Source organism: Dipteris shenzhenensis, chromosome 29 (genome assembly GCF_047967505.1).
Source record: "Dipteris shenzhenensis isolate YYH24624 ecotype China chromosome 29, Dip_SZ_1.0, whole genome shotgun sequence".
In the NCBI taxonomy this organism is placed as follows: Eukaryota; Viridiplantae; Streptophyta; class Polypodiopsida; order Gleicheniales; family Dipteridaceae; genus Dipteris; species Dipteris shenzhenensis.
Window position 1 is genome coordinate 27,579,533 of NC_141624.1, and position 12,414 is coordinate 27,591,946.

Below are 12,414 nucleotides of genomic sequence, written 5' to 3' on the forward strand. Positions count from 1 at the left end.
CAGATCTATTAGAACTCTTCATCGACTAGTTGGCCTTGCATGTGCTCAAAAGGGGCATGTATACTCTGGGTTGTTTTACAAAGTGTTGTAGGATCAATGGGATACATTCCATGTGACAAGAGAAGAAAGTTCAATAGACTAGTTTCTGTTGGGATATCTCAAGGTGTATGTCTTAGGCACACCTTATGTTTCTATGTGTGAGTGCTAGAGGCACAGTTAGGTGCCCACAAGCACAGTTAGGTGGTGGAAGAGCCACATAGGTTGATTGAGAGAATCTAGGAGCAGATTGAGGAGATGATTGTGGAGCTTTGAAGTCATCAGTGATGTCAGTGAGCATGTCTGAGGTGCCTACTTAAGGACCTCACTCTTCTTCATTCTACAAGCAAGTAATGCAAGTATTCTGAGTTTGTGTCCACTCTTTGCTTTCCTTTCAGCTTTCCAACATGGTATCAGAGCCCTTTGATCCCCCTTGAGCCCATTTCTGCCACATCATCTTGTTCTTCTTCATCTTCTTCTTCTCCATCTTCCTCTTTCTTCCCAAAATCTTTGAGAGCTTGGTTCTCCACCTACAAACGACCATTGCCCAAACCCTCTGAGCTGGAAACTCCTCTAGTATGGGCGAACTTCCACCTGCAAGCAATTGAAGAAAAAATGTCTGTGGTGGCTGTCATTCCCTAAACATCGCATTTTTTGCCATTTCTTCTACTGCTCAATACTCCCTGCCTGCTCCGCCATTGCCTGAGCCCTCTTAGGAGTAGATGGGCGACCTCAAGACGAAGATTTTGAGCCATTTTTCAGGTCATTTGGTTTAGTAACGAAGGAGAAATCATCAAAACTCAGGTTCAGCCTGTAGCAACTCCCCCGGGCAAAAGTGCGCAAAAATTTCGTCCAACCTCTGTGCTGGACCCTCTCTGGTATATGAGCTTTCTTTTGCTTCAGAAAGCCCTCTTTTCCTTGCTTTGAAGAGTGAGCTACAAGCCCTCCAAGTTCAGCCTTTTGGTTTTGACAGTTTTGGACAAGTTTTTGAAGATGATGCTACATAAAATGCTACTCTAGCATTTCTGGTTTTTTGAATCTTTCAATAACTTCAATACAAGTGTGGCTTCAGTTTTGTTTTGAATTGCTAGACCTGGTTTTGATTGGAAAGTATTCATTTTAGCCACTTCTATGAAGCATGTAAGAAGAAGCATCATTGATTGAATATTGGTCACTAGTCTTTGCTACATCAAGTGCTCATATTTTGGAAGTCTTTCAGTTATTTTTTGCCTTGTAAGAGAGATAGACACTGCCCAATATCTGGGTTAGACCCTCTCATGGCTACCCTATTGAATCTAGAGAAGTTCAATGGAAAGGGCTTCCACACATGGCAGATGAAGGTGAAATTTGCATTGATGAGGGAGAACTTATGGGGACTTGTCAAACCTACTCCTACCGCTTCTTCTACGGCCTCCAATGCTGGAGAATCCTCAACTCCGACACGACCAGCAAGGGATCCAGCTAGAGAAGAAAAAGCATATGGTATCATTGCTCTTGCTTTAGGAGATGATTATATTCACCATATCTCTGACTTGGAGTCTCCTTCACAAGCTTGGCAGAAGCTTGACATGATTTTTGGTGCTAGCTCTCACATCTCTAAACTATCACTTAAAATCTCTTTCTTTGAATTGAAGATGGCTAGTGGTACTACTTTGGCAGCTCATGTCAACTATATGCGGAGTCTTATGACTCAGCTTGCTTCTATCAACTCTCCTATTACTCCAGATGATGCTATGGTAGTGTTACTTAAGAGTATGCCTGAAGATTATGATCACATAGTTAGCACTTTGAAAAATCTTCCTAATCCTAATCTTGAAGGTATTATCTCTGCTCTCCAAGAAGAAGAAAGGCATATGGAGCTCAGGAAAGGCAATGACACTGTTTATGCTGTAAAAGTCCAGAAGGGCAAGTATACTCCTTACAATCACTGTGGAAAGACAAATCACCTTTCAAAGGACTGCTTCAAAATTAATCCATGCAAGCACTGTGGCAAGAACAACCATAATGAGAAGTTTTGCAGAGCCAAAGCAAAGACAGAAAATGCAAATCTACTTTCAGTTAATGAGCCTCCACAAGATGAGGCATCCTTTAAAGATTATGCATTTTAAAACATCTCTATGTATGCTCTAGATCTCTCTTTTTATGTCAAGGTAGTCAGCCTGGATAGTCCTCCAAAATGAATGAAATAAACTATTGTGTTTTGTGTGTTTTGTAAACACCTCCAGTCACCTTATGATGTAGGCCATGTGTATGTTTTGTTCCATGGTACCTCCTGTAGACATTGTGTGCATGTACATGCAGGGGAGATAACCATTGGAAGGTCTTTTTGTATCCCTTTTTGTTTACCTTACACCCATGGGAACCCTTGCTAGCATGAGAACCTAGCCATAGATTTATCCTTGACCACCATGAGATGGCATGAGAAACTATGAGACTAGATGTATCCTTGACATAGCCTGAGGCATTCCCTTGAGGGGGGGTTTGTTGGGATATCTCAAGGTGTATGTCTCAGGCACACCTTATGTTTCTATGTGTGAGTGCTAGAGGCACAGTTAGGTGCCCACAAGCACAGTTAGGTGGTGGAAGAGCCACATAGGATGATTGAGAGAATCTAGGAGCAGATTGAGGAGATGATTGTGGAGCTCTGAAGTCATCAGTGATGTCAGTGAGCATGTATGAGGTGCCTACTTAAGGACCTCACTCTTCTTCATTCTACAAGCAAGTAATGCAAGTATTCTAAGTTTGTGTCCACTCTTTGCTTTCCTTTCAGCTTTCCAACAGTTTCCCTCATAGTGACAAATGTATTTTACTCTTCTAGATGCAAGGAGAATGCTAGGGTGACAATTATTCAAGCCCCAAACTTATACCAATTGTTTTGTGAGCATGGATGTTGCATCACCTCAAACATAGAGGGCTTTCAATGCTAACCCTCCCAGTGATGGTTTCCAGTGATCCCACATCTCGTAATCTTCTTTCCTTTTTGATCACCCTAGAGATCTCTCTCTGGAAACCTCTCCCTAGCCCAATGCTTGCAAAGTTGCCTCCTCCCTTGGTGCCATGTGTCCCATAAGGGACCTTACCCTTCTAGCCCTCTCATGGGCTCCCCTTTGCACCTCTTAACTAATGTCTAGGCCCAGGCATAACCCTAACCCAAACCCTCTAGGCCTCATAGTATGCAAGCACTATCAAGCCCCCTAGTTTCCCACCTAACCACACTCACAACACATGGTTCCCAAATTATGGCTGACATAACATTAAGTTCCCCTTAAGAATGGTTTATGTCCTTGAAAATAAAATTGGGAAACCTCCTCTAGAGATTGCTTACTCTTTCCCATGTTGAACTCTCTTCAGGTCGATCTTTCCACTTAACCAGACATTCTTGCCATATTGTGTGTCACGTTCTTTTTTCTTGTCTATCTAAAATTCTTTCTGGTTCATGTGGTAAAGATGCAGGTTCAATGAGTTCAACTAGGACTTCATTTCCAATGAGATTAACTTTCTTTTTAGCCTACTAACATGAAAAACTGGATGTACTCTACATCCCTCAAGTAAGGCTAATTTGTAAGCAAGTTCTCCAATCCTCTTAAGTATTGTGAATGGTCCACAATATCTAGGAGACAACTTTGGACATTTACTTGTCTTTAGAGATTCTGAAGATTCAGGTACCTTAAGGTAGACTTTCTCATTTACTTCAAACTCCAACTTTCTACGATGGGGGTTTGCATAACTTTGTGCTTTGTCCTGAGCTCTTCTTATGCTATCTTTAGCTAACTTAAGTCTTTGATTCATATCTTCAAGAAAATCTTTGGCCGCCTGAACCTTCTCTTTTTTGAGTCCCACTGCCATTGGGGCTCTTGTTTGAAATCCATACATCATCATGAATGCACTAAAACCTGTAGCTAAATATTTGGCACCGTTATATAAAATTCTCATATGGGCATATACTGTTTCCAATTAGTTTGCCATTTACGTACATATGTTTGAAGCATATCCTCAATTATCTGATTCATCCTTTCAGTTTGACCATCACTCTGTGGCGGTGCTCATATTCAATGAAGTCTCTAACCTCTGAAACACAACCCTCCAAAAATGGCTGTTAAATTTGCTATCCTGGTCACTAACAATACTGGCTGGTAGCCCATACAGTCTATAGATATGCTCCACAAATAGCTTGGCTAATTTTGGAGTTTTAACATCTTCATTAACATGAATAAAATGAGCCATCTTGATCAACCGATCCACAATTACCTACATAGAGTTGTGCCCCCTCTGTGTCCTAGGTAATCCCACAATGAAATCCATGGAGATGCTTTCCCATTTGCCAAATGGAATCTCCAATGGGTGTCGGAGACCACCTACCTCAAGGCATTCAGCCTTATTGACTTGGCATTTTTGGCACTTCAATACATAATCTTGGACTTCCTTACCTATTTCAAGCCAAAAGAATTGTCTTTTTAGGAGCACGTATGTCCTTTGAATTCCTGGGTGTCCAGCACTCAGACTATCATGACATTCAAAAATAAATTGGCACCTAATGTCATTATTATCTGCGACACATACTCTACCCTTGTAGAGTAGGTAGCCATCTTCAATAAAATACTTTTTCCACTTGAGTCCTTTATCACCAACCTGTGGTGTGTCACCATTTCCATGCGACTCCTCAATGAAAGACTCTTGAATTAGTTGAATTCCTATTTCTAATTGCTTTCCATATTTCCAAGAAGTGAGGATCAAATTCACATCTCCCCTTTAAGGACTCTAGGAAATCATTCTAAATTTGAGTAAGACTCAATTCATTAACAATTGGCATTCGGCTAAGAGACTCTGCTACCACATTGAACTTCCCATTCCTATATGTCAATTGTATATCAAACTCTTGCATTAACTCAACCCATCTAGCTTTTCTACCTTTAAGCTCTAGCTGATTTACAAATCCACTTAATGCTCTCCTGATCAAAGATGATCTCACATTTTGCACCATATAAGTAGTGCCTCCACTTTTTTAAAGCATAGACTATAGCATATAGTTCCTTCTCATATGCCAAGTAATTCCGTTTGGAACGATCTAACTTTTTGCTTTCAAAAGCCACTGGTCGATCTTTTTGTAAAAGTACCACCCCAACGGCAAGCAAAATCATTGGCATCTGTCTCAACCACAAATGGTTCATTGGGATCCAGTACTTTTAAGATAGGAGCTATCGCTATAGCTACTTTTAATTCTTCAAAGCATCTCTTTTGAGGTTCATCCCATATGAAGGTGCTTCCCTTCCCCCTAAGCTAGTCTGTCATCACAACAGAAATCCTAGCGTAATCTTGGATGAATCTCCTTTAGAATCCTGACAAACCTAAGAATATATGTAATGCTTCCAGATTTGTAGGATGTGGCCATTCCAATATGGCCCTTACTTTGTCAAGGTCCATACAAACCCCTTCTTGGGATACTGTATGTCCCAAGTATTTTACTTCTTTTGCAAAGAATTCACATTTGGATTCTTTAGCAAAGAGTGAATTGTCTCTAAGCAGCTGGAACACTTTTCGCAAATGTTCCAAATGATTTTTCTTGGTTTTACTATAAATAAGGATATCATCTAAAAATACTACAGCAAATTTCCCCAGATACGGCCTTAAGACACTATTCATAAGTGTCATGAAGGTTCCTGGAGCATTTGTTAATCCAAATGGCATTACTTTAAATTGATAATGCCCATACCTAGTACGAAATGATGTCTTAGGGACATCCTCTTCCCTAATTCGTACTTGGTGATATCTTGATCTTAATTCAATTTTAGTAAAGTATTTTTCTCCTTGCAATTGATCAAAGAGATCATCAATGCGAGGCATAGAATACTTATTTTTTATGGTGATTTTATTTAGTGCTCAGTAATCTATGCATAAATGCATAGTACCATCCTTTTTCTTTACTAGTAAAACTGGTATAGACCAAGGCGAGCTACTTGGTTGGATTTTGCCCTTCCTAAGATATTCCATTCACTGTCTTTCAACCTCACATTCCTCTGTTTGACTAAGCCTATATGGGGGTTTACAAATAGGGGTAGATCCAGAAATAAACCATCAGGTAAATCGGACGAAAAAACATCTTTAAATTCAAACATTAAATCATTGAAAGAAGAGTAAACCATCAGGTAAATCGGATGAAAAACCATCTTTAAATTCAAACATTAAATCATTGAAAGAAGATTTATACTTTTTAACATTATCAAAAACAATATTACTTCTTTCTTATGCAGAAGACATAAAATCACCAATAAAAGTAAGTTCACAAAGATATACCTCGCATTCTTCTTGGTGTAGTAGTCATTCCAATTCCATCGAACAAATAAGAGGAGAGTTAGGCACATCATGTTCTCCTTGAATCTGGAAGACTCTACCCTCTTTTTCAAACATAATGGAGTTATTAAGATAACTCCTCTATAAGCTATGCCCAAGAATATATAGCCATTCTTGACCAAGCACTACATATGTTTGGTTGAGATGCATGATTTGGAAATCCAAGGCATCCTGATAACCTCGAATATCCACCTCAACGCCATATATCATGGTGTCTCAAACTTTTTTATCATTGCTCTTTGCCAAAGAGACCACATATTTATGGGCACTAGGACTCTCATGCAATTTTAATTTCTTAACTAATGAGTAGTTTAAGAAATTATGTGCTGCATTATCATCGATCATCACTCGAACTCTTTGCCCCTTAATTTCTCCATGCATCCTCATTAAATCATGAGGACCAAAGGTGGGCTACCACATTTTCGATGATAGACCACATGTGGGTTCTATCCTCATGATAGACCTCTACTTCAGTGTACTTTTCAGTATCATTAAGTGGCAACACTTGCACCACATGCACTTGTTTTTGTGGAGGTTTATTTAGGGCTTTAACTCTTGCTTGTTTATTTTTAGGGCAATTCCAAGCAACACGGTCTTTGCCCAAACATTTGAAGCAAAGATTTTCTTGCCTAGAGCCCTTGGCATAACCCTCTTTCTTCAAGAGAGGATAATTTTGTTTTTGAGGTTTCTTAGGTGGTGCTTGAGGAACCTCCTTCTTAAAGTGCCTATTCCTTTTCAAATTGGGAAATTTGTTGAACTTTGGAACAAAACCTGTTTGCTCTGAAATTACAACTTTGAATTTCCCCATCGTATCAAAGAATATTTGGGCATACTTAATGGCTTCTTCAAAGGTTTTAGGAGAATTTCTTTTCACCTCAACCTTATGTCTTTGAGACCTCTCACGAAACCCCTTATCTTTTGGAATTCTTCAATTCGCTTCAACTTAAGGATTGCCTCCCTATAGTTCACTATGTACTGGACTAGAGTGTTTTTACCCATAGTGCAATTGTCCCAAGCCTCCCACGCTCTTTCTAAATCATTTTCTAGTAAAACCTCTTTTAGGAAGGCTTGTTCAAACTTAGTCCAATACCTAGGAATTCTATCACTTTCCCTGAGGCTCATCCACCATTTATAGGCTTTATTTCCAAGGGAAAGACTTGCTTCCATGACTTGGTCTTCAAAAGGAGTATTCCTGAGTCGATGGCAGTCTTGCCACTTTTGCAAGAATGTATTAATCACATCTTTATTATGCTCCTTTTCTTCCCCATTGAAAATTGGCAGTTTCAAGTCGTTAAGGATATTAGAGGTTTCTCTAAGTCAAGAGGTGGACCTCTCAACTTGATTAGGAGGAATTGGTGATTTTTATGTAATAGATACCGATTGAGAATTGGCTATCTTAGTTATGGCTTCATCTAGGGTTTTCAATGTATCATTGATAATTCCTATTTGTGTTTCTATATTTTGCATTTGAGTTTCAAGTTTAGTGAATTCCGTATATGAAATTCCATAATCATTGTAGTCTGTGTACTCCACTGGCCTCTCTAACCATATCATCTCTTTCTGGAGTTGTCATTTACTAAAATGCGTACTTTCTAGAAATAATACAACAAAGAGTTTTATGTCAAAGAGAAAAATATGATGCCCACTTTCCTGATATTTGTGCAAGGTTTTGGATATATCTTTGAAGTCAATGCGCTTTTCTTTGATTGTTGATCTCGCCTTCGCTTTCCTCGAACTCGATCCCTAAAATCTTCATTTAATTTCGAGCTCTTTCACTTTCTTCTATCTCGAACTCCTTGCTTTGAAATCTTGAACTCCTCAGTTCTATCTTCTTCTTTGCGAGGTTTAGAGAAAAAGAGGATGATATGCCTTAGGACTTTCAAAAAGAAGCAAAGGCTTTAGAGGGCCCTTGATACTTTGGAAATAAAAGGTCCTTAAAACCTTTGAAAAGAAAAGGGACCTTAAGACTTTGTAGAGGGGTGCAAATTCAATAATGAGGTGGCCTTTTATCAAAGGTAAAGAATCCTTTGAATGCCATGGCTGCTGAATGAATTTTCTCTGTGCATAAGTTGCACGATGACAGAAATCTGCTCTCTACGATATGATCGTGATTTTCCCTTACGGCTTCTTTCACATATGCTTTGTCTCACAGTTTCTATGCCATGCTAATCAATTATCGTTGTGTGCACTGCGGGAGAGACATAGAGTGAGAGAACACATCATCTCTCTCCTGCTGTCTCTCCTCTCTTGCATCTCTCCATGCAACCCCCCCTTCTCTCTCTCTCTCTCTCTCTCTCTCTCTCTCTCTCTCTCTCTCTCTCCTCTGCCCGCACGCACTTGCTCGCTCAACCTGCTGCTGCAAAATCTTCCATGAGGAGAGACTCTTTTTCTATTGTCCAGATAAGTCCTCCGATCGCTTCCTGCCGTGTAAAGGAGGCGACGAAATTGCCTTCAAACAAAGAAGTGTAGAAGAGTCCGACAATCAACCAAAACAAGATGCCAACGACAAAGGGGCTATTTGTACACTTTTGTCTCGATGTTTTATGGCTGGTCTCCTTAAGTCTCTTCACATCAACCCAACTCAAACACCCACCATTTGACCATCAGGTTTTGTCTGGGGAATTGTAACGTAACAATAAGACATCCAAGAGTGACACCCGTGGGTTGTGGTCCCACACAACTCCTACATGCTCGTGCTATGCAAGATATGATGCCTCAAATTAATGTCCTACTACCAACTGCCATGGTCAATTTGTAGCAGCCCGTTAATCGTCAGACATAGATATTGGAGGCTTGAGTTTGAGTCTTTGAACAATGAAGGCAAGGCATTCTAGTCTCTAACTCCCAACAGCCAACTGTGATGGTGCAATTGATTACTCTGCTGGTGATTTCGGGCAGCACTCAAGCTTCTGCTTCTATCTTCATAGTATGCAAGCACCGTTAATAAGCTCCCTGGTTTCCCGCCTAACCACAATCACAACACATGGTTCCGAAATTATGGTTGACGTAACAATGGAGTAATGGGATTTGAACTGTATTGTCGCTATTCAATATTGCTTCAAGCAACACTTCCCACATGACAAACCATGGTGCCATGGCTGAATGACATTGGGATTGTTTGTGGTTATGAGATGATTTGGCACAAGAGTATTGTAGATCGAGACACATAACAAAATGGATGGCTTTAGTACTTACAAAAAAGAAAACTCAACTTTAATGTACAATCTAGAGGTTTCCTCTATATATGTTAGTTTTATCTATCTTAGCTCTCAACCATCAATAAGACCCCCATGCACATAGAGCTGCATGACATGTCTAGACATAATACTTTATCGCAAAGGCTAGATTGGACATTATCTGAAGTTCATGCTAAATTCTACAAGTGTCATGAAAAAAGCTTCATTGCTTGGTCAGCTAACTATTCTAAAGCATATTCCTTAACCTATGCTGCTAGTGGACTAGGGGTAGATCTTTTCAAATGTAAGTGTGATCGGCTGTATATTAAGTGGGAGCTTAAGCTTCAATCTCAATAGTTGTGGGCCATAATTGCACAGTATTGGATTGAGTAGTAGGGCATGTTGGGCTTTCACAGGGTAGTGTGAGCTAGAAAGAGCTATTGTTGTCTGATTTCACCATTAAGATTGCACACGTTGAGATCCTCACAAAATTGGTCGCAATTTGGAAGAAGCTTTTTACTGGGTGTGTTTGGTAAGGCGCTCAACACTTTGAGGGAGATGGCTCTTTAGTAATGAATATATGGATTAACAAGTAGCTATTTGCCAATTCTATTTCTCCCACACAGATCAGCCCACATCTTGCCAAAAACTTGAATAACCGCGGACTTTATCAGTGGTCCAGCTTGTGGGATCGACGCGTTTGAACAAGGCATTCTTGCATGCTACGTTCCTGAGGCTCAAGCCTTCATGGCCAACTAGTAATAAACTAGTGTCTTCACTTGATCTACAAGGTTGGATTGATTCAATTGGTAAGGCGCTTCATCAGATAACCTTGAAGGACTTCACACTACCTTGTTCGATAAACATTTCCCTAATGGCTGAAGCTCTGAGGATTCAGGAAGCGGTGGGCTCCACATGATAGTGCCTCCATATGGGATTGTTGTTTGTACAAAGTGTGGAAAGCGACACCCTCCAATAGGTTTAACTTTTTACTTAGATGAGGATAGGTGGATATAGCCTTGATTTTGTCCCACAAACATGTACATACGATGACGCTTAGTATCCCCACTCTTTCACTCTTTTAAGTTCGTATATAAGTTCGTATTATATGGTGACTTTGCATTTGTGTATAAGTTCGTATCCAAGTTGCAGTCTTTCACTCTTTTAATTTCGTATATAAGTTCGTATTATATGGTGACTTTGCATTTGTGTATAAGTTCGTATCCAAGTTGGAGTCTTTCACTACTCGCACCTCAGTAATATTCCCTTCAATTTCTACCTCTGTCGTGTATCTTGTCTCCTCACCAACAAAGGACTCAACATTATAGATCTACATATACAGTGAAGAGCTTTGATATGCAAGTTCAAAGTCGAAGGATTTCTCCCAAAGGTTGCGAGGGTCTTCGATTTCAAGTAGATTGAGCACGGCTAATTTTGAGAACAGCAAGCCTGTGGCTTTCATGGGTCCGACACTCGTGATCCCATTTAAACCTTCCGTGTGAACTATTTCGCGAGAGAAAGAGCTACGTTTGCCCTACAACACGGACACTGGCAATGACTCTCCAGCCAAGGGATCAAGCAGTGTCTGTGGAACCCGTGCTCACACGGTAGTGCGATCACATCCTCGCCTGCCATAAAAGTCTCCAGACAGACTGGGCAGTCGCCTTCCTTGTCGCCATTTCTCTGCTGCTTCCTCTCCAAATGTGATCTTGAATTTAGATCACGAGTTTTTGCAGACCACGCTGTAAGCGTTCCTTGCATGTTGCTTTCCATGACTTCAGCATCATTCGAGGCACTTCTTGCGTGCCGCTCTGAAGGTGGACAACCAGTTCGCCTAAAGAAGAACACGGGGGTGAGAATCTACCGGAACACGTACCGGGAAGAACGCAAATAGGCATGCTTGGTGGAAGATTCAATCACCTGCGACTGACTTGAACGGGAGCTCGAAGTCTCTCGTCAAGTCGGCTTCGTGCTGCCCGAACGAGTCCATACCCAATCTCGCTTTCTGGACACCCGGGACGTGTTGTAGAGCTCCGCTGCAATTCCCCAGGAACGCTTCCAGAAGGTACGCTGCTTCGTTCGACTTGTGGGCAATCCTGAAACAGGCGGTACACAGATTAGAAATGAATGAGTTGCTGGTGTGCTTATGTTCTACTTCTGGGCAAGCATACGACGAGACGAAAAATGAATTGGTGAGTTCGGCAAGAGGAGCGCAAATTCTAATCGTAGTTGCAATCAGAAGGGGTAAAGTGCGGGGAAAAAGAGTGCAAGAGAAGAGGAACAGACAAGTGGGGATTGCGCGAGGGATGTGACGAGCGAGGAGGTGGTGTAGGGGCGATGGTGATGATGTGAGGGAAGGGGAGGAAGTGAAGAGCGGCCATGGAAGGCTGAAGTACGTCGCCGAGCACACACAACGCCAATGATAGTCATGAAAATATGCAAGGGCGATGGTCGCAGATCGCGGAAACACGAGGACGAAGGCGAAGATGTATTTCCGAGACCTTTGTTAGACCTTAGAAGGGGGAAAAAAATTATTCGGAAAGCAATTCCAAACCCACATGAGCGAATCCTATATTTGATGTTGCTAGGTCTACTTTCTTTCCCTCCTTTCCGGGGTCTAGTTTCTCTCCCTCCTTTTTCGTTAGGCAGGCAGGAGAGTGGCTTGGAACGAGATTATGCCCACCCAACCTAACACTGTTTAGTGCTGCCTTCCTGATTCTAGTTTTCTTTTAAAATCTATTATTTAATTATTATTATTATTTACATGTTATTGAAAGGAAACCTGTTCACAGCACCCGATTCTGGCCGTAGACTCATAGTGCATTCGGTGATGCATTGCTGGTGGCTTTCGAGT

General features: G+C 41.0%; 1 protein-coding gene across 1 annotated transcript; it reads right to left on the minus strand.

The window, feature by feature from the left end:
* Positions 1-10,760: 10,760 nt before the first annotated feature.
* On the minus strand, positions 10,761-12,052 carry LOC147882659 (uncharacterized). The gene is made up of 3 exons (XM_087401134.1): positions 11,847-12,052; positions 11,481-11,656; positions 10,761-11,394 (listed from the first exon to the last, which is right to left on the minus strand). Exons 1-3 carry the CDS (start codon positions 11,939-11,941, stop codon positions 11,276-11,278), a joined length of 390 nt encoding a protein of 129 aa, XP_087257260.1. The 5' UTR covers positions 11,942-12,052; the 3' UTR covers positions 10,761-11,275.
* Between the last annotated feature and the right edge of the window lie 362 nt (positions 12,053-12,414).